Genomic DNA, 23021 nt, shown 5'->3' with positions numbered 1-23021 from the left:
CAGCCTGGCTTGTTAATCATATGGTTTTTTTTTGTTTTCCTTTAGAGTGAGTATTTTGAATATATATTTTTTTATTATACGCACAGACACAGCATGATCGTGAGGGTGTGTGAGGCATTTTAACTCTTAAATACCTACTTGGCAGATATTAACTTTATTATATTAATAATTTGATCTCTGGTTGTATTACAATGCCACTGTCATTTTTATAAATTGATCTTTTTAAATAAATTTTGATACAATTGGACTCGAAGCCACGTCTCTGTTTAATTTCTTTACACTTATCTGTGTGTTGACCTGTATAGAGTAGGTGGTCTTGGGGGGAGCCCAGGTTAAGGTGGGATTAGCCTTACCCTCCAGTTAGGCAGGTCACACTAAGTTGATATAACAATGATAATAATAATAATAATAATAATAATAATAATAATAATAAACTTTGTATGGCACCTTTCATAAACAAAATGCAGCTCAAAGTGCATAACATTTCTGTTTTAGTTTAGTTTATCATGCTGTGGCTCAGGAGGTAGAGCGGGTCGTCCACTAATCGGAAGATTGGCGGTTCGATTACCAGCTCCTCCAGTCCGCATGTCGATGTGTCCTTGGGCAAGAAACTTAATCCCAAATTGCTCGTGATGGCTATGCCATCAGTGTGTGAATGTGTGTGAATGATTAGATTTCCTCTGATGGGCAGGTTGGGACCTTGCATGGTAGCCCCTGTGCCCATTCAGTGTATGAATGTGTGTGAATGGATGAAAATCTTCAGGATAGATTAAATTTTGTACAGACCTTCATGGATCCCGGACGCTGAATCCTACTGACTTTGGTGAGTCAGTAAGTTGACATTTATGGATTTTAGTTAAATATTTCAACAACTATTGGCTGGATTTCCATGAAATTTGGTACAGTCCTCTTCCTGTCACCAGCATTAAATAAGTCAATAAGACAGTAGGATGTAAATTCACAAGTGCAAATATGTCATTGATAGCATACATCTCTTGGATGCTTCAGAACACATCATCAGTGATATACCCTGGGGTCATTGGGTGTTTTGGGTCTTTCAATTATCAGACACCCTCGCCCAGGCGACCCAGCCAAGGTTGATCAGGCCCTGGCTTGTGTTCAAGTGGGTTTACCAAACTCTATGGTTCTCCCCTCCTAATCAAGAGCAATCTAGAGGCTCTTTCTTCTGCCTCTGTGATGTTGCTGATGGCTCTCCTGCTCTCCATTCTGGTAATGCCCAGTGCACTCAAGACTTTGTAGAGTGACTGCCCCTCAAAACCTCTGCAGCCATCCTCAATAGGCATACACCTTGCCTTCCAGTCCTGCTTGCGGCAGTCGATGACCAGCTCTTCATACTTGGTCCTCTTCCTCTCATGGGCCTCGTCCAGACGGTCCTCCCATGGCACTGTCAGCTCCAACAAGACGATGTTCTTGGTTGCCTCTGAAACCAGGAGGATGTCTGGCCTCAGGGTTGTTGTAGTTATATACCGTGAGAACTTCAGCTGGATCGCCAAGTCCACAGAAAGCTGCCAATCCTGCACAGTTGCCATGATTTCTGCTGGCTTCGTGGCTCCTGTGGTTCTTGGTGGCTACTCTCCAGCCTTGGTGATCTTCTGGGTGGTGGGGTGTGCACGTCTGCAGCTGCTGATTCCCATGCTGATGGCCTCCGCAATGGGTTTCAGAACCTGGTTGTGACACCAGATGTACCGGCCCTGCCCAAGAGCCTTTGGGCAGCAGCTCAAGATGTGCTCAAACGTACCCCTGCCTGAGCAGTGTGGCAGTCCAGAGATGGATGGAGGATACCATGTTGGTAGATCCAAGCTTTGAACTTGCCGGGAAGCCCTGATCAGTCCACTGCTCTCAACCAGTTCTCCAGCTGCTGACAAGTTGACAAGCTGCCTTTCTGTATCCTTCAGGTTGCTGTTGAACACCTTGCCAAGGCTCTTCACTGGCTTTTTGGAGATAGTTGGGATGGGTGTTCCTAGGATGCTGAAGCAGAAACTGTCCATGACTTTGCCCTTCTTAAGCACCAGTGACCTTGAATTTCCAGGCTTGAACCGCATTCTTGCCAATCCAATCAGTTTCTCCAGCCCTTGCGGGATCCATCTGCTACCTGGCATTGACTCAGTGGTTGGTGGTGGTGGTTGGTGCATCCCTGATTTCGTCCGAGGGCCCCGGAATTCTGGTGCTGCGGACTTCGCAATCATGTTCATCGCCAAGGCAAAGAGGTGATGGTATAGCCCATGATGATTCCAACCTCTGGCCTGTGCCATTCTGATGTGACTGATCCTGCTGAGACTCTCATCCTGAACTGGTTGTAGTAATCCAGAATAAGGTCTGCCACTTGGCCCGGCACATGATGCTTGGCCATGGTCATCTGGACCAGCTTGTGCAGGATGGAACCCTAGGCCAGGTCAAGCCAGAGAACTGTCAGGCCTCCCTTGTTCTCCCAGGCTTCTCTGATGAGCTGGGTCACCACTCCTGTGGGCTCTAGACACCCCAGCACTCCAGATACACCCCCCTTCTTCACTGAGGTGTCTATGTAGCCGCTGTTGGAGAGGAAGTCAGCCCCCTCACTACTATGCTAAAGAAAATCTTCCCTTCCACACTCAGCAAAGAGATGATCCTAAACTGGTCAAATGTGTCGGAATCCTCTTCCTTGGGGATCCAGACTCCCTCAGCAAATCTCCACTGCTGTGCCACTCTTCCTCTCCTCCAGATGACATTCAGGACTTTCCACAGCTGTTTCAGTAACAAGGGACAGTTCTTGTAGACCTTGTACGGAACTCCACTTGGGCCAGGGGCTGAGCTAGATCTTGGCCTCCTCACAACATCCTGGACCTCTTTCAGGAGTGGCTCCCTGCTGTCAAACTCATTGACAGGTGGTAGTTATTCTATCAGGATGTTGCAACAACCCAGCTAGGGTTGGCTATGAAGGATGCTGGCTTCCTGGCTCTTTGCTTCTGGCGTCTTTGGTGCCAATCCACTCAGCAGGGGTCCTCCCTCAAGGTCCTTCCTCAAGGTAGGTCGCAGCGCAGCCAAGGGGGGACATTGCTCCTCACTGGCCTCCTTGTACTACTTTTTGAGGCGTTTTAGCTCCTTCAAAATGTTGTGGATCTTAGCTGCTCTTCAGTTCATGGTGAAGGGTGTTCTTCCTGGCCTATTCTCCACTGCTCCAATCCTTTCTGCAGCTAGACTGACAATGATTGTCGTCATCATCTGCAGCCTCCAATCCACATCTCCCTTTGTTGTTGCTTCTAGCACCGTGTTGGCATCCTTGTCGAACTGTTGCCAGATTGCTGTATTATCGGCCTGTGGCCATTGGACTCTAACCTTCTCCGAAGATCTGTTCTGAGGGATTTGTTGCACCACCTGGAGGCTCCGGGCTCCTGGGGTGCTTCCAGGCAAGGCTCCTCCTGTGTCTTACAAGGTACAATACCTGTGCGTTGTGACACTCCCTCTCCCTCCAAACACTTCATCCAGGTCTGGTGAATCTTCAGGCCTCAGCTGTTCTTACAGATCTTCCCACAAGTGCATTTCATACTCAGTCGGTTGTCCATTGCTTTTGGTCATTAGCCTTTGGTCCGTCGGTTTGGAGTGCTCATCCCTCCTCCCCTCTTGGGGTTTTGTTCCATGTGTTGATCCATAGCTTAGTGTGGGTTTCCTTATCTCAAAGGATACGGTTTGGGCTGCCAATCTGCCCTGCCCTGGTTGCCATCTTTCCGAGCTGTCCACTGTCATATATGTGTATATTGTAAATATATTTGATTTATTTTGGGTATGTCTGTCTAGATGGACCACACCTCTCACACTCTGGGTCTTAAGAAGTTAAAGTAAGTAAGAACAACACATATAACAGGCAGTATGAAGACCCTATTTGTACTCCTAAAATATGGCTAATATATAATACAAGTCAAAAGTTTGGACACACCTACTCATTCAAAGGTTTTTTTTTATTTTGTACTATTTCTATATTGTAGAACAATATTAAAGACATCAAAACTATGAAATAACATATATGGAACCATTTAGTAAACAAAAACTGTTAAACAAAAATATGTTTCATATTTTGGATTCCTCAAAGTAGCTAGTGATTGCCTTGATGACAGACGTTTGAGACCATCAGTTGTGTTGTGCTGATGTGGTGTTGGTATACAGAAAATAGCCTTATTCGACTATTGTAGTAATGCATATAAAGGCAAGAACTGCTCAACTAACTAAAGCATAATGACAGTCTATCATTACTTTAAGACCCGAAGGTCAGTCAATCTGGGTAGTTTCAAGAACTTTCACAGTTTCTTCAAGTGCAGTCGTTAAAACCATCAAATGCTATGATGAAATTGGCTGTCATAAGGACTGTCCCAGGAAATGAAGACCAAGAGTTAGTAGTAAGTTATCAGCCTCAGAAATTGCCACTTAACAGCACCTTAGAGCCCAAATCAATGCCTCCCAGAGTTCAAGTAGCAGACACATCTCATCACACGTCCAAATTTGAGATTTTTGGTTCCAATCACTGCGTCTTTGTGAGATGCAGAGAAGGTGAATGGATGGTATCTGCATGTGTGGTTCCAACTGTGAAGCATGATGATGGTGTGGGGGTGCTTTTCTGGTGACACTGTTGGCAGTTTATTCAGGATTCAAGGCACACTTAACCCGCATGGGTACTTCAACATTCTGCAGCAACACACCATCCTATCTGGTTTGTGCTTATTTGAACCATCAGTTGTTTTTCAACAAGACAGGGACCCAAAACACACCACCAGGCTATGTAAGGGCTATTAATCAAGCTGAGTCTGACAATCAGTCACTAATGCTTTTCATTGTGCCATATCAGTCCTCGTAAAATCAAATAAACCTCTTGAATTAGTTGCAGTATCGACAGATAGGATGTTTTCAATGTCAATCTTGGCCCAAGAACCAACCTCGACTATTTAAGTCTGAGGTGTCAACAACAGTCAACTATTTAATGAGTTTAAGAGCTGCGTTGAGATGTACCAGCAGCAGTATGTGCCTTGAATAGCAGTCAGTTTTTATATTGCATACAATTCATAACAGAGGTCTAGTATTGTATGCTAGACAGCTCCCTACATCACCACCATCATCATGTTAACAAACTCTCAAAGTATGACCTCCAACCTGTTAACACATTATGAATGTACAATTTCCTAGATTTGAAAACAGATGTATGCAAAATGGCATATTTTGGGTCCAAATCTGCTATATTATATTGTATATTTAACATTTAACATTATATTTATATTTAATGTATTTTCTCTAATAGTGGCTGGGGCCTATATTTATCTCAACTTTAGAGGATACCAGGCCTTTATTGGAAGCAGGCTTATATAAGAGAGAGGCCCATATTCCTAATTCCCTCTGTTTGATAAGTATATTTACTCATATTTTAGTACAAAGCCTCCCTGTTTTCTGATCTGCTTCCATTTGCTCCGTTAAATTTTTGTTACTGCATTATGCTATTAATAAAATTAAAAGCCCATGGACAAAATGCCTTCATTTCAAACAATTCAATTTAACTTGTGTTAAGTATGACCCGCCAAATACGGGAGGAGAAATATGGCCAGTGTCACATAAAAACCAAACAAATCTGAGGTAACGTTACATTGGATATAAACATTAATAGCCAGTTAACAGCACAGTCAAATATCAAATATCAATCAGCTGTCTCTCTAGCTCCAAGCTAACTTTCTTCCTCCCACCTGCAGCTAGCCGTGCTCTCCTCTTGTCAGCCAACAGCAGCTCACGCTTCTGTTTTTTCCAGAATCTGATTCTTCTCGGATCAGTGTCAAAATCTCTCTTTTTCCTCTGCATATTGCAAGACTCTTTGAATTTAATGTCAAACTTCCGTCTGGTGGGTGCCATGTTCGCTCTCTACAGTGTTGTCGCATTGGTGTTATGGAAAATTTAGTCACTGACACTTGCACAGATCCTACATGGTACTTCAAATATAGCTACAGCCATCTTGTGGCACATTTAGATTACTACAAACCACAGTCACATTATAATAGGCACCAAGAGGAGGGGGGCAGATTTTTCTTTTCATTTGATAACGTTAAAAGTAAAGTTAGGCTTTGCTGTCGGTTTCCCAACTCATTTTATAAAAAGACAAGAGAAAAAGAGGGAGAGGGAGCTAGAGAGTGAATGAAGAGATGGAGCTGGTAAGAAAGCAGTGAATCAGATCAATAAAAAAATATCTAGTTGTTGCACAGCAGTTACTTTCTAGAGCACAAATAAAGACACACACACCCCCACACACCACCGTACAACCCTGCAGCGGTGCGCAGCAACACCTGATTTGGTCTGAATGCGGCCTTAATCCATCCTTGTTTTTTCCCTCCCCGGCCTGTATTTGGGGCCGGCCTTTATTTGTTTGTGCCGACCACACCCCCGGCCATTATTGGAGACCCGGCTTTTGTAAAACAACAGTTGCTGGTGATGCTGTAGATGAATTGTTTCTTTTTCCCAAATAACTTCATGTTCAGCGGTGTACATTCACAACATGTTAAAATCCCTGATTTAATTTTGCAAAGGAGATCATACAGTCATATGGATAATGCACCAGAAAAACACATTCAATGACAAGATAACACATAATAGCCATTTTAATAGTAAAACTGTAGTACTTATTAGTGAGAAGTTATGAGTACAGAGTTACAAATCACAAATATTCTATTGCACCCTACTGCGTCAATACAGCACTGATAAAGAGTTCACCTTTCTGGATGAGTTTGTGTTGCTAAGCCTATTTCTCTTGAAAACCTTCTTTACAGAGTTCAGCACCTCTTCTGTCTTTAAAGAGTACACAATAGGATTAAGCAAAGCTGGTATGGTGTGCGTCAACGAGGAGTTTATGATCCTGGCGTTAGGATGGATGTTGGAGGCCACTGCAGCTATGTTGATACCTACTATTGGTAGGAAGAAAATAGCCACAATGATCAGGTGAGAAGTACAAGTTTTTAAAGCTTTGTGTCGCTCCTCTCCTGATGCAATCCTGCTCAGTGCTATGGCAATGCAAACATATGTGATTCCTATTAGTATAAGAGGAATACAGAGGACTATAATGAAAGCAACATATGCCATTATGTTATTTAAAGAAGTGTCATTACAGGCCAGATAATATACTGGTCCATGATCACAGAAAAAGCTCTTTATCACCAAAGATCTACAGAAAGACAGGCGATCAATAAGCCCTACACTAAACGCTACGAAACTCAATAAAAAACCCCATACAAACATCAGCACTGTGGTAATAGCTGGTTTAGTCACAATACTATGGTACTTAAAAGGAAAGCAAATTGCTATAAATCTGTCATATGCCATAGTGACAAGCGTCCAAGATTGCACACATAAAAAGAATAAAACAAAGAACATATAACTCAAGCAAGCCTCATAGACAATGTACCTCTTATCAAACAAAAATGTGTCCAAAAGTTTTGGAATAAGAGCAGTGCTGCCACACAAATCTTTCACAGCCAGGTTGGACACAATCATGTATTTAGGAGTATGAAGAGCCTCAACCAGGTAGATAACTGAGAGGAGAAGAACATTACCAAGAACAGTCATGACATAAACAAAACACAGGAATACATAGTAATACTCAACATGAGGGATGTTAGAAAATCCACTGATATAGAATTTTGCAGGGCGAACAAATGTGGCATTAAATATGGTGGCTGCTTTCTCTTCAGGGCTCATTATGGATATCTGTTTCCTTGGATGTAAAAAGAAAAATATATAATAATAATAAAGGATGACACAATTTATTTGATAAATATTGCTGTAACCAAACTCACCTCAGATGATATCAAGTGTGCAGTGCACTAAAGTGAGCTGTACTATGAGAGACCTGTCATTTATACTTTGCTGCTTTCATTGTGGGCTGAGTGCAGGTGGCTGTGTCCCATGGTAATGAATTGGATATTCATACAGGCCACTTCAAAGTTTCTGTCATTATTTTGATGATATAATCACCTCTGTGAATTGCTGTCACCAGTGAATCATCAGTCAAACAAACAGCAGAAAGTAGCATAATCAGTATTTTAAAACAAGTCTACAGCCATGCTAGCAGCTCCATAAGACTGTGCATTGGACAGCTGTGCTTTAAGTTAAATGTTAACATCAGCATGCTAACATGCTCAAAAAGACATGCTAATGCTAAGTAGATATACTAATAATATAATAATAATAAACTTCATATGGCACCTTTCACATAAACAAAATGCAGCTCAAAGTGCATAATGTTTCTGTTTTAGTTTAGTTTAACATGTTAGCATGCTAAAATTTGCTAATTAGCACTAACACAAAGTACAGCAGAGGCTGCTAGGAATGTCATTAGGTTTTTATTTGGTCATAAACTAAAATATAGAGTGGGGAGTATGGAGGATTGTTTTCTAGTCATTTAGCGGCATGGCTTTATGGATGGCAACATTGGTCAGACAGTCTATTACTCTATACCAAACTGATCTTATCAACTATTAGATCGATTGCCAAGAAATTTAGTAAGGTTGTTTGACTTTGGTGATCATCCAGTGCCATCATCAGATCAAACTTTTCAATTATCCAGTGAAATATCTGAAAATCTTCAGGATGGATAAAATTTTGTACAAACATTCATGGTTCTGGGACAATGAATCCTACTGACTTTGGTGAGTCAGTAAGTTGACATTTGTGGATTTTAGTTAATATTTCAACAACTTTTGGCTGGATTTCCATGAAATTTGGTACAGTCCTCTTCTTGTCACCAGCATTAAATAAGTCAATAAGACAGCCCGACGCACCTGGTCCCAGCATGGAAGTATAAAGACAACTGGATACTGCATCGGAGGCAAGGCCCCATTCATTCCTATGAAAGTTACTCAGTGGCACATGAAGCTAAAAAGCCACTTCCTGCTGTAAAGAAATACCCAGATGAAAACATACTGCGCACGCTCTATGGGCCCAAAGTGTCCATGGATCATACTCAGTAGAGACTTCCACCGGCCGAACTTAGACCTCTGCCTAACTTGAATGGGCATAAAACGACTCAGTCATGACTGTTTAAAAGGCTATCTCTGGAGGAGGCCCACTCTGTTGGTTGAGGGCACTTCCCCCGGTTCTATAGGGCGGCTTCAATGCCCTGACCCTAACATTTTTTCCAATTCAATATATATAGTAAACCTTTCAATCATACGCTCATTGTAGATACTACACTGAAATTATACCTCTATCACAGGGTACATCCGGTCAATCTCAATGGATTAAAATTCATTTTGACTGAATGGATTAAATTCTGATAGTGAAACGAGTCACTTTGCAGGGGTTGTGACCCTCAAAAAAATGTATCCACTGATTTACAGACGTCTTTTTCAGAATGTAAGTCTATAAAAAAGTTTGACCTCTGGGTATAAAATTACCTAGAATTACATTGTTGGCAATTTATTCATAATTCAAGGCACACTTGACCAGCATGGCTACTATAACATTCTGCAGCAACACACCATCCCATCTGGTTTGCCCTTAGTTGAAACATAACGTGTTTTTCAACAGGACATGACCCAAAACACACCTCCAGGCTATGTAAGGGCAATGTGACCAAGAAGGAGAGTGCTGGAGTGCTGCATCAAATTATCTGGCCTCCACAATCACCCAACCAAAACCCAAACAAGTGCCAAAAACCTGCATTCTATCTAATGGCCATCAGGGGATGACTCCACTGGCTGCAAAAAGAAGTCGAATTATATGGAAGTCTATGAGAAAATGACCCTACTTCTCTCTTGATTTATTACCTCAGTAAACTGTTTCCTAATGAGTTTATGGTCTCAGTTGCTAATTTCAAGTCTTCTTCAATACAGCATGATGTTCATTTTGTAAATTATGGTCCCATTTAGAGTAAAATAGACAATAAAGCAGCATATGCTTTAGGGCATGGCTACGTTGTGATTGACAAGTCGCTACCACGGTGACAATGTTGCTTACGTAACATAACCATTGTGTATAGGCGTAGCTGCTGCTATTTCACAGTGTTTTCAGTTCACTTAAGTTAATTGTAAAAACTTTTGGTCGCCTAAAAAATGTCTTGTCCAGCGTTGGTGACATTTGGTTTTAATAAAAGACCCACCAATGAGTTGGATGATCAGTTTTTCTGGTGAGAACATTTTGTTTTAACGATTTTAGGCCTGTTTTTTGCTAGGGAAAATTAGCATTAGCCTTATCACTGTTAACCATAGATTGTAAATGCACCGTGCTAACCAAGCTAGCAGCTAGCGCTATTGTTAGCACCACCTTGTTGTCCAAATATGGTCACTTCTAGCTCCAAAAATCAAACATGGCGACGGCCAAATCCAAGATGGCGATGGTCAAATCGCTACACTCGAGGCTTCAAAATGGCAGTTTGCAAACCAATGTGTGAAGTCATGGTGACTACATCCATATTTTTTTACAGTTTATGCTCTGGCTATGTTAGAATAATAACACTGAGTTATAGAGTGAGGTATTGCTACTAATGATAACTACAAACAATGGTATTAGTATCATTTTCTATCTTCTGGAATTGATTTGGTATCTATTTGTCTATAGTATCTATGTATTGATTCATGTGACATCCCTGATTTTATCCATTTGGTAATGTGGTAAGGCAGTGGTTATCATGTTGTTTAAAAGAATGGTTTCCAAGCTTGGATCTTCAGACCACCAGGGGTGCTTGAGAGGGCTGCAGGAGGTTCCCAGCAAAAGGACGAATAGATTAATTTCACTTACATTACACTAACTTCCAGATAATGTATCTTCTTAGAGGAGATTTTTTCAGACAGAATCCTATCAAACATGGGTCTGTGGTCTATTGTGCATCTGTTTTGGAGGTCTTCGACATGAAAAAGTTTGAGATTGCCTGCTTTCTCAGAATCCCAACAGCGCTGGATTTTTCTAGCTTCGATTTATGTCCATTTTTCACTTTTTGCTCCTCTGTGAAGCGGGGCCAAAAGTTATATTATGTCATGTCGTGTCTTTCTATATGGAACACTCAGAATTTGTAAATCTGAACCCATGATTTGAAAGTTTTTGTTGTTTAATAAATTAAATTCTGAATGAATGTTTTACAAATTACAGCTTTGATTCTTTCATAAATTTAATAAATAAGTAAGTAACTAAATAGTTATAATAGTATGCATATTTCTAATATTTTTGTTCTTGTTCAACACAGGCCATTTCGGTAAAGGCATTACATATATGACAATTGAATAGAAAGAATTTTGTCTTACTTTTGTACAGCACTTTGTAGGTGGGATGTTTTACTGGCGTCATTAAGGTCTTTGATAATGATCAAACATATTAATTAATAAACATGCAATGTTTATTAATTAACAGTTTTGGACAGGTTTAGATCTGTTGATTGAGATTGACCGGATGTACCCTGTGATAGAGGTATAATTTCAGTGTAGTATCTACAATGAGCGTATGATTGAAAGGTTTACTATATATATTGAATTGGAAAAAATGTTAGGGTCAGGGCATTGAAGCCGCCCTATAGAACCGGGGGAAGTGCCCTCAACCAACAGAGTGGGCCTCCTCCAGAGATAGCCTTTTAAACAGTCATCTTGGAGTACTTTCAAACCTCCAACACCTATTTGTACCCACACATTTTCGTTGTAATCCAGCTGGCAGGCATTCCTGACTAAATAGGCCCAAATTAGAGTGATTCAACAACAGCTGGTGATTATAGAAGCCAAACGTGTAGATTTTGGGAACCCGTTCGATACGTAGGTCTGAGGTAGAGGACAGCCATCTGCCGATGCCTTATCCAAATCAGCAGGGGAACACATCAGCAGAAACCATTACAATTGAAATCCATGATTTAATTTTGCAAGGGAGATCATATAGTCATATGGATACAGGAACAGGAAAATACATTCAATGACAGGATACCAGATAATAGCCATTTTAATAGTAAAATTGTAGTACTTATTACTGACATCTTATGAGTAAAGAGTTACAAATCACAAATATTCTATTGCCACCTACTGTGTCAGTACAGCACTGATAAAGAGTTCACCTTTCTGGATGAGGTTGTGTTGCTAAGCCTATTTCTCTTGAAAACCTTCTTTATAGAGTTCAGCACCTCTTCTGTCTTTAAAGAGTACACAATGGGATTGAGCAAAGCTGGTATGGTGTGCGTCAACGAGGAGTTTATGATCCTGGCGTTAGGATGGATGTTGGAGGCCACTGCAGCTATGTTGGTGCCCACTATTGGTAGGAAGAAAATAGCTACAAGGATCAGGTGAGACGTACAAGTTTTCAAAGCTTTGAGTCGCTCCTCTCCTGATGCAATCCTGCTCAGTGCTATGGCAATGCAAACATATGTGACTCCTATTAGTATAAGAGGTATACAGAGGACTATAATGAAAGCAACATATGCCATTATGTTATTTAAAGAATTGTCATTACAGGCCAGACGATATACTGGTCCATGATCACAGTAAAAGCTCTTTATCACCAAAGATCTACAGAAAGACAGGCGATCAATAAGCCCAACAGTAAATGCTACAAGACTCAATAAAGAAACCCACACAAACAGCAGCATTGCAGTAATAGCTGGTTTAGTCACAATACTATGATACCTGAAAGGAAAGCAAATTGCTATAAATCTGTCATATGCCATAGTGACAAGTGTCCATGATTGTACACTTCCAAAGAATAAAACAAAGAACATATAACTCAAGCAAGCCTCATAGACAATGTACCTGTTATCAAACAAAAATGTGTCCAAAAGTTTTGGAATAAGAGCAGTGCTGCCACACAAATCTGTCACAGCCAGGTTGGACACAATCATGTATTTAGGAGTATGAAGAGTCTCGACCAGGTAGATAACTGAGAGGAGAAGAACATTACCAAGAACAGTCATGACATAAACAAAACACAGGAAGACATAGTAATACTTAACATGAGGGATGTTAGAAAATCCACTGATATAGAATTTTGCAGGGCGAACAAATGTGGCATTAAATGTGGTGGCAGCTTTCTCCTCAGGGCTCATTATGGATATCTGTTTCCTTAGATGTAAAAAGAAAAAATACAATAATAAAGGATGACACATTTTACTTGTTTGATAAATACTGCTGTACTTGAACTCACCTCAGACGATATGAAGAGTATGGTGCACTAAAGTGAGTTGTACTGTGAGAGACTTGTTATTTATACTTTGGCGGCTTTGTCACATGGACATGAATTGGATATCCATGCACTTCAGAGTTTCATAGTTATGTCATTGTTTTGCTGATGCAATTGACTCTGTTATCTATTGTCAACAGGACTTTAATTGATCATGTTTTGACAAGAATCAGTAAAGTGGTGAGACAATGATAGTAAAGGAATAATACAATTAATACATAAAAAATATGGCTTTGTGAAAGTGTGTTCGGTCATACGCAGAGGACAATAATCCAGTATGTTTCAGAGCTTTAAGAAACTAGTATTTAGAAGGACCAAAATATCACTTTTAAGAAACAGAAGAGAAGGGGATCTTAATAGTTATGAATGAATGAGCGTTACCTTTTTAAATTTTAATTTTTAAACAAATGAAACACACTGGCGAGATGATAAAGCTACACATGTTCTACTGTCCACAGGTGATCTGAACTCACTGAGGCTGAAAGTCTGGTGCACTCGTACCATGGCTGTAATTAAGGCTAGATATCGGCACTGATCCCCTGTTCAATTCACAAAGTCCAGAATCAATCAATTTTGTATCTTAATAGTTATGAGTGAATGAACGTTATCTTTTAAAATTTTACTCATACAAATTGAGCCAAACAGAGGTTTCACCAACTTTATCATCAATCTGGGTCAAAAATCCAGCTTGGCTTAGTGGTTCACTGGACCTGATCTTCATAATGCCATGCCACCTAAAAGAAGTTCCAACAACAGTCCAGAGGAGACTATCTTCATGGCTCAGGTGCATGAATTACTTGAGCAGCAAAGGACTTCTATAAAACTCTTCTTGAACAACAGGAGAAAAAATTCAAATCCTGTGTTGAACAAAAAAGACAACAAAAGAGCTGGGGAGCTGCTGGGAAGTCCATGACCTCAGGGTTAGTCTGGAATTCACTTAAAGGGAATTTCATGACTTTAAAAACTATTGCAAGACGTAGGGTGATACCTACAAAGAGACCAATGATGTGGAAACAGTCTGCAAAAGTCTTATCTCACTCAATGTTAAAACTGATTATATAGAAGGTCAGTCTAGATGAAACAATATTATCACTGATGGCATTAATTAATCAGTCAGTGAAAAACGGTCTGATTCTGAGGACAAAGTGAAGAAGCTGCTGTCAGAGAAGCTACAGATAGACCACCGCAAAATTGAGTTGGAGCAGACTCACAGGACTAGAAAGCTTTTTCCATCCTCCACCAGGCCAAGGCCCATTGTTGTCAAGTTTCTGCATTATAAGGACAAACTGGAGGTCCTCAGCAAAGCCAAAGCCCTGAAAGCCACGGACATTTTCATAAATGAGGAACTTCTTCACGCCATGAGGGCTGCCAGGAAGAAGGATGAGACTGCCTACCTACAGTATGACAAAGTCATTGTGCACCCATCATCCCAGAAACCTGCACTGAGGCCTAGGCAGAACAATGCTATGCCTCTGACTTCTGAACATTAGACACGATACACACACAATCACATACACACATATTCACACATACAGTGTCACCTAGTAATTCCAATATGCATCTCAGTATACTGGTCTACCAATGAACATTTCCATGCCCATATGGCCTACAGCTCTCTTTTCTTATCACTGTCACAACATCGTCTCAAATTCAACTGTTTATTGTACTTGCTGTAAAAAGTGTTACCACCTGAGATGCACACCTATCAGTGAATATGAAATGAATGAATGGAGCTCTTGGACTTGCTCTAAGTGTGTCTCCATATTTCCTTATCATGACATTGGCGATGATGGCTTAGTTGTTGATATAAATTGTGATTATAGGACGACTGCTTCAAATCATATGTTTTTCAATCCTTTTGATTCAAGCCAATATGGTGACACTAAATTTACGGAGCCTTTTGGTGCTGATTCAAAAATGTTTAGCTCTTTAACTTCTGCGTCTTTATCCTGTGATTATCTCAGTATTAATAGTTTTAATAGTCTACTACTTGATATGCCAAAGCTCCAATCTAAGCAGTTCTCAACTTTTCATTTAAACATTTGTAGTCTTACCAAAAATCGTGATCTACTTTGTCACTTTTTGTCTTCATTAAATTATGAATTCTCATTCATAGCATTTTCAGAAACTTGGTTGACTGATGAGTCAATATCTCTCTATGGCATCCCAAATTATCATGCTCTGTATCATTGTAGGATGGCAAGAAGTGGTGGAGGTGCATCTAAACTTAAGATAAGGAAAAGTAAGGACATTTTTGTTTGGTAGATTATTTCTTTGTTGTAACAATGCTTCTTGGCAATAAATCTTATACCGTTGGAAAGCCTGTTTATTTCCCTTTTAAATGGTGCCACATTTGTAAGGAACATGCATTTGAGGGATGAGCAGCAGAGCTGAGTATGTGGGTTGTGCCCATGAAAAACATGCCAAATCTTCTCTGCTAATGCCAAACAGCTTATTCTGCCATTGACTCTTGTTTGGTGTTTGGTGGATTAGATGATTGAAGTTTGAAGAAACAAGACATATTGGCAATTTAACAATTTATTCATTTAACAAAGAGGAGCCTCCGTAGCATGTGGAATGAACCATACACAGCCACAACAGCCTGGCACCTCCTAAGTACCCTAAATCTGACCCCAACAATGTAGATATCAACCTCACTCATCAACCACTAAACCTAATAAACACATCAAAACATTTCGGCAATTTAGCTTTTTTTATCTTACAAAATCTAAAAAAAAATCAAACATGGGGATAAAAACAGAGCAGATCAACTCACAGTTCTAGTAACTTCACAGTTAAATTCTTCCAGCGAAGAAATGTCAGTATGTCTCTGAATGACAGGAGGGATTTGATGTGAAGCAGTGTTGAGTTTGCAAAAACAGTATATTAATACAGACAAGAGAAGCACACAAGAAAACAAGGAGGCTCTCTTTCTGTTCTTTCCAAAATGCAACTATAAGACATTAAATTCATTCAAAATTATTTTAAGATGTAGTGAGTACACTCAACCATGGTACAGAAAAACATTAAACATTTCATCACAATAAATCCTTCCTGTCTAATCATTAATTTAGGAAATACAAACATCAGCTTCTTTGTATGTTTCAGATTTTGTACTAAACGATGATTATGAAAAGAAAAGCAATTTTCAGATATACAGTGAACTTCATTAAGACAACATATGCAGAGACATAATGAATTCTTTCTGAACACATTTGTGGGATGTTTGTTTGTGGAGTATCTTGTATTTACAATAGTCTTTAGTATTTTACTTTAACGTACATAATGTCCTAAACACAAGACCAAAAATATACACAAATGGTCATAGTATGATTACTTTCTACACAGTAATTTTGGATTGCCTTCTGATTATCAATATTTTTTTTACAGATTCTTTGATTTGTTGTGTTTGCAGAACATAAACGACTGGATTCAACATGGGAGGAAAGACAGAGGACAATGACAGGTTTATGATCCTGGCATTTGTACTAATTTTTGAACTCATAGTAAATGTGATTAGTATTGGCAGAAAATAGATTGCCACTAATGAAAGATGAGCTGTGCAGGTTTTAAAGGCTTTCACTCTTTCATTGTTTGTGGCTACTTTAGACAGTGCATGGCCAATAAATGAATAACTTAACAAGATAAATGTCAGTGGAAGCCAAAGAAGAAGAAATGGAAACAAACCGGCAATGGCAGCGTTTGGAGTTACATCATTGCAGGCAAGTTTGTATATCTGGCCATGGTCACAGAAATAGCTGTTAACAACCACAGACCTACAATAGGAAAGTCTTGTAAGAAGGCCAACTGCAATAAGTACAGCAATAATGACAAAGACCCAAACAGAGGCAATTAAATTTAACATGAACCTCTTGGTTATCTTTGTTTGGTAGTGTAGTGGGTAAGTGATAGCCACCAGTCTGTCATAGCAAAGTATAACCAGATTAAGAGACTGCATTGAAAGGCAGGTGTAGCAGAAAAAAAGCATTACCAAGCAGCTGTAGTAAGGAACGTAGTGGTGGTTAAACAGAAAGATGTCAAGAACCTTCGGCACCAAAGCCGAGCTACCAAACAAGTCCACAAACGCCAGGTTAAAAACTGCAGCATATTTTGGAGTTCTCAGATTATGATCCAAGATTATTACAGCCATCACAATTGTGTTTCCCAGCACTGCAATGATATAAACAAAAAAGAGAAAGATATAATAATATTTTATATTAGGTATGCCGGTAAATCCACTTATTATGAAATATGCAGGTCGCACAAAAGTGATGTTTTTCCCAAGAGCTGAGTTGAAAAACTCCATTTATTTTTTTTTGTTGAGCTTATGCTGTCCAAAGCACAATACTTAATGTAGAGAACAGTACAGCACATCAGCACGGAGGTGAGCTCTTCACTCTCTCTGTCTGATGATGAGAGGCTTTAACTTTATAGCAGTCCTTTGTGTGCATGTCAAGTAATGTCAGGATCTGATCCCTTGAGTCTACTGTGTGTAAGCATCAGATAAAAAAAACATTTTCGATCCAATGAATTTATTTCATTTATGCAATCTACTCACAGGATTCTGAGAAAGCTTTCTAGTGGAAGTCTATGGAGCATCTATGTTTGTATAGTTTTTATTGCATTTGACAACATGACATGACATGTTGGCAAAAACATGACAACAATGGGGGTCTATAGCACAGAGGAATAAGCTTTATCCGGCTTTGGCTACACAAGCAATACTTGATACTCTGATAATTTTGACACCATTGACCAGCACATCCTTTTACAGAGACTGGAACATTTAATTGGCATTAAAGGAACTGAATTAAGCTAGTTTAAATCCTATTTATCAGATTGACTTCAGTTTGTACATGTTAACGATGAATCCTCCATGCATGCAAAAGTTAGACATGGAGTTCCACAAGGTTCTGTGCTTGGACCAATACTATTCACCTCATATATGCTTCCTTTAGGTAATATTATTCGGACACACTCCATAAATGTTCATTGCAATGCAGATGATAGCCAATTATATTTATCAATGAAGCCAGACGAAACCAATCAGTTAATGAAACTCCAAGCATGCCTTAAGGACATAAAGACCTGGATGACCTGCAATTTTCCTCAACTAAACTCAGACAAAACAGAAGTTATTGTGCTTTGCCCTAAACACCTAGAAACACATTATACTCTAGAGGGCACTGTGCTGGCTGCCAGCACCACCGTAAAGAATCTGGGAGTTATCTTTGATCAGGATATGTCCTTTAACTCCCACATAAAACAAATTTCAAGGACTGCCTTTTTTCACTTACATAATATTGCAAAAAGGCAGGCCCATCAACTAGGGAGGCCCATCCTGTCTCAAACAGATGCAGAGAAACTAGTCCACACATTTGTTACTTCTAGGCTGGATTATTGCAATTCCTTATTATCAGGCTGCCCTAACAAGTCTCTAAAGACTCTCCAGCTGGTCCAGAATGCAGCTGCACATGTACTGACAAAAACTAGAAAAATAGATGATATTTCTCCCATTTTAGCTTCTCTGCACTGGCTTTCTGTAAAATCCAGAATAGAATTTAAAATCCTTCTCCTCACCTACAAAGCCATTAAAGGTCAGGCACCATCATATCTTAAAGAGCTCATAGTACCCTATTACCCTATTATTACATCCCTACAGTCTCCAAAAGTAGAATGGGAGGCCGAGCCTTCAGCTATCAGACCCCTCTCCTGTGGAACCATCTTCCAGATTAAGTCCGGGGGGCAGACACCCTCTCTACGTTTAAGAGTAGGCTTAAAACTTTCCTTTTTGATAAAGTAGTTAGGGCTAGCCAGTTATGCTGCTATAGGCCTAGACTGCCGGAGGACTTCCCGTGATGCACTGAGCTCCTCTCTTCTCCTCCTCCTCTTCATCAGTGTGTATTCATATACCATTAATGCATGTTACTAACTCAGCTTCTTCCTCAGAGTTTTTGTGCTTTCTCGTCTCACAGGAAACTCCCAGGGATCCGAGGGATTGAGGCATCCTGTGGATGTCTGCCTTGACACCTTCTCCAGCTATTATTGCTATTATTATTACTAGCCATATCTCTATTATTATTATTGTTGTTATTGTTATTATTGTTGTTATTATGCATAAAGTAACAGTGGCAGAGCAGAAAGGGCAAAACTGTGTCGCAAGTGCACACTGCAGCTTTGTGCATGCTTATCTAGAGTCATCTAGAGCTCACCTTTAGATAACAAGCAAGCATTTAGGAGCATTTTGGGTTCATTTACTTAATAATTAGCTTTTCGAAGACAAAGTTGAAGTTTTTTGTGAATAATATGCACTCTGACCGATGTAAGCATAATAGAGGACAGAAATCCAGCATTGGTACACCAGCCGGCCAACCAACAAACACTGTTACTTTACTAAACTTCCAGCCAACTCTGCTTAGGCAAAGAGTTTACCATTTACTGTATATTGAAAGTTATCATGCACTAACTTAAACGGCAGTGAAAGAGAGTACCTTTTTGAGAACTCCAGGTTACCTTGAACATCTCTGCTCAAGACTCTATACCAAAGTGGAATAAGGCTGTAACAGAGAAGAAGCAATAGCTGTGCCAACCAGCCCACTAAAATCACAACATACAGCCCTGTCAGTTAGATCTATAATGACCACATCCTATTGCAGATGCAGGTGCTCTGAACCATCAGGACTATGTGTTTGAAAAAAGAGTTGTTGGCAGCGGTCAAGTGCATTTTCACTGGGCATGTGTGTTGGACTCCACCTAGACTGTCCTTTGTCACTGATTATGTATGTGATTTTCATGGACGTAAACTCAAGGCACAACTGAGGAAATGAGGGTGTCCAGCATGGTGGCCTTAGGACTGCATCTCTTCTCTTTCCATATGATGAGTTTCTGTTGGTTTTGTCAGACTATTACCTCCAGCACACAAAGTGGCAATGTGCAGTCCAATGTAGGTCATGGTTACTTGGAAAAGTCCCCAAGTGACATTGTTCAAGTATCTTGTTTATGTATGAGATTATGATGTATCACGAGATTGATGGGTAATTTTGTGGTGTCTGGAGGATGTTTTACTGGACCATCATGGTACACTGGGAGCTAAGCCTAGAAGATTTAACACTTCAACCTTTAATTTATAATCATAGATTGTTCATGCATCTAATCATACATTTTATACATAAAATACTGCATGTCCATAAAATCAGAAGTAGTAAAACTCTTATTGCAGTTTCATACTGAAATTCAGGTTATTTTCTTCTTTCAGTTCTAATGAGTAACAAGTTCACATCTGAACTATTCTTTACTCCCTAGTTGAAAGCTGGAACAACTAATGAGGGTGTTAATGAGTTGTTTGTTGACACTGCTCTTGCAGGATGATGACACATCCTGAACAGTTAGGTAAACACCTTGTCCCAAACTACAAGGGACAGTCGGTAGAAAGAGGGGGTTATGTTAGAAGACAGAAAGAATTACATCACCTCATAAAGTCAAAAACTTTCCATGACTTTGATTATTTCAATATGAAACTAGCAAGCAAGACATTTTAGCAGAAAGCTCACATTCAATGTTTTTACATGCACTTAAGTAACCAGGTACTCTCTGTATTCTGCATACATTTAAGCAGATTTCTCAAATGTCATGAACAGCAAACTTGGTTACTATAATTGGGGTAGGGGATTAGAGAAACCTGGTCTCCCCAGCTAGATTTGTCCTGATGAAAGCAGCTTCCTTTGCCATGTATACGGTTAACTGGGTTTCTAATCAGCTTTTTACTGTACATGACAAAGACTTCAGACAAGAAAAGTAAAAGCGTAAAAGTCTGATCAGCCTGGTCCAACACACACACACACACCTAAAAATAAAGAAGCTTGATTTGCTGGTGGAGGGGAAAAAAGTCCTTGTGGGCTTGTCGTGTTGAGTAGAATTTTGGTAAACTTTGACCCATGAATTTGCACCATTGACTAAAAGCAAACTGTCTTGACAGTGCTGACCTTGGAGCCCATTAATGCAGACAGCTTTATTGTCCCTCTTCAATAACCTTTTATTAAACAAAGTCATATGCACCGGTAAACAGAATGCTAGGGAGAAATTAACACGACAAGAGAGAGAGCAAGGTACTGTGACTGCCTAGCAGTTAGCTCTCCAGCTACAGCAGTTCACTTTTTTCACACCTTTTTCACATGGACAAGTGAATGTCACTTTGTGGTGTGACCGCAGCTTAACTTCTGCCTTGGAGAGAGCGCGTTCCAAATTCCTGTGATACATACATTCACAATTCATATTAATTTCATTTGTCTCTGTGAGCTCTGCTTAAAAAATATCAGCGCCTACTCTAGAGACTATTTATTCTGCAGGGACATGAGACCTCTAAACTCACACTAATGCAGTATTATCTGCAGGGATCTGTCATTAAGGTAGTGTCACCAAATTAATGAAATTAGCTCTCTGGGTATATTACAGGTGTTTAGATTCTCCCAAAGAGAGATTTCCTCTGAAAATAAATAACAAAGAGGACAAAATGATAGATCATGCATCCACTGACTCAGGCCTGCAAGGATCAATGCTATCCTACATTCCGCAAAAAAAAGCTCACAAATTGGCCTCTTGAGAGAATCAACCACCTTTCCATTTGACTTAACATTATGATGACCTTTTTATGTTTTATATTATGTATATAATCTCAAAGAGAACCACTGCAACCTGGTGTTCCTGCTATGTCCAGTAGGGCTGCAACTAATAATTATTCTCATTATAAATGTGTTATTTTTTGCAAGAAATCAATTGATTGTTTCTTCTACAAGATGTCAGAAAACAAGGACATTGACTGCCTTTATATTTATATGAGATAATATGAGATAAAGGATTTGTAAATCAACACTCTTCAAGCTGGTACCTACAAATGTAGGACATTTTTATTTTATAATTTACTCAAAACAGTTATTTAGTTATCAAAATTGCTGCAAATTACTTTTCTGCCAACCACCCACTTAATCAACTCATTTTCGCTCTTGTGTACAACATACATTAGCATTACTTTTTGTAATAGACAGTGTAAGTAGTATTACTAGCTGTAGATGCAGTATACATAGGAGGAGTAGTAATACATCTAGTAGTAATTTAAGTTGTAACAGTACTATTGTTCCTTGTAGTTGCAGTAATAGTTTGGGTAATCAAATTATAGAAATAGTATTACTATTACTTGCAGTCACAGTAGTAGTAATAATACTAGTAGTAGAGGTAGTAGTCATATAGTCACAGTAATATAGTTGTAGTAGAAGTTATAGCAGCAGTAGAGGAAGCAGTAGTAGTTCCGGTAGTAGAAGTAGTAGTAGTGTAATAGTACTAGTAGTAGTAGTAATAGCAGTAGATGTGGTTGTGGTATTGGGTTACATTATAATCCCCATCTTTTGACCTAGGTTGCATGAACACCTTCACAAGTAAACTAAATTGACCATCACAGATTGTAGAGTTAACTTGATCTTACTTGTCCTCCATTACAAACAGGTCTGTCAACTCTCTTGCAGGCTGACCCAGGGGAATCCCACCACATTGCCACTGTACCTTCTCATTTGCGCTCAGGAGAGACCTGAGGCTGCTTCCCACAGGATAACAGTCTTCCTTAAACCTGTTATGACCAAACTGACTAATTGATCCTGAGAGGTTTAAGGCTCCCTCATCCCATACAGATACACACAAAGACACAAATATTTATCACACAGATGGTGCAGCTTATTATTGTTCAAATATACTTTTGTTTTTGTAAGTCTAACAATAGATATACAGGACTTTCCACCTGACAGTTAAAAAGAAATTTAACTGTAAGAAGAAAGTTGGTAGCTTGATGCAGGCTTGCACAAAAGTGTTTATTTACA

General features: G+C 39.6%; 4 protein-coding genes across 7 annotated transcripts in view; all 4 read right to left on the bottom strand.

Annotated features, from left to right (window-relative positions):
* LOC137195703 (olfactory receptor 1-like) overlaps positions 1-23021 on the bottom strand; it is a 31099-nt gene that overhangs the window by 4099 nt on the left and 3979 nt on the right. The gene's annotated exons all lie outside the window — the stretch shown is intronic.
* On the bottom strand, positions 6701-9004 carry LOC137195705 (olfactory receptor 1-like). Its single transcript, XM_067608286.1, has one exon. It carries the CDS (start codon positions 7711-7713, stop codon positions 6706-6708), a length of 1008 nt encoding a protein of 335 aa, XP_067464387.1. The 5' UTR covers positions 7714-9004; the 3' UTR covers positions 6701-6705.
* On the bottom strand, positions 9278-13084 carry LOC137195704 (olfactory receptor 1-like). The gene has a single exon (XM_067608285.1). It carries the CDS (start codon positions 13082-13084, stop codon positions 12017-12019), a length of 1068 nt encoding a protein of 355 aa, XP_067464386.1. The 3' UTR covers positions 9278-12016.
* On the bottom strand, positions 16496-18080 carry LOC137195706 (olfactory receptor 1E16-like). The gene has a single exon (XM_067608287.1). The coding sequence runs from the start codon at positions 17462-17464 to the stop codon at positions 16499-16501; it is 966 nt and encodes a 321-aa protein (XP_067464388.1). The 5' UTR covers positions 17465-18080; the 3' UTR covers positions 16496-16498.

This window comes from Thunnus thynnus, chromosome 13 (assembly GCF_963924715.1).
Source record: "Thunnus thynnus chromosome 13, fThuThy2.1, whole genome shotgun sequence".
Taxonomy (NCBI): domain Eukaryota; kingdom Metazoa; phylum Chordata; class Actinopteri; order Scombriformes; family Scombridae; genus Thunnus; species Thunnus thynnus.
Note: the sequence above shows the minus strand (reverse complement) of the source record. Positions and strands in the feature narration are given on the sequence as shown.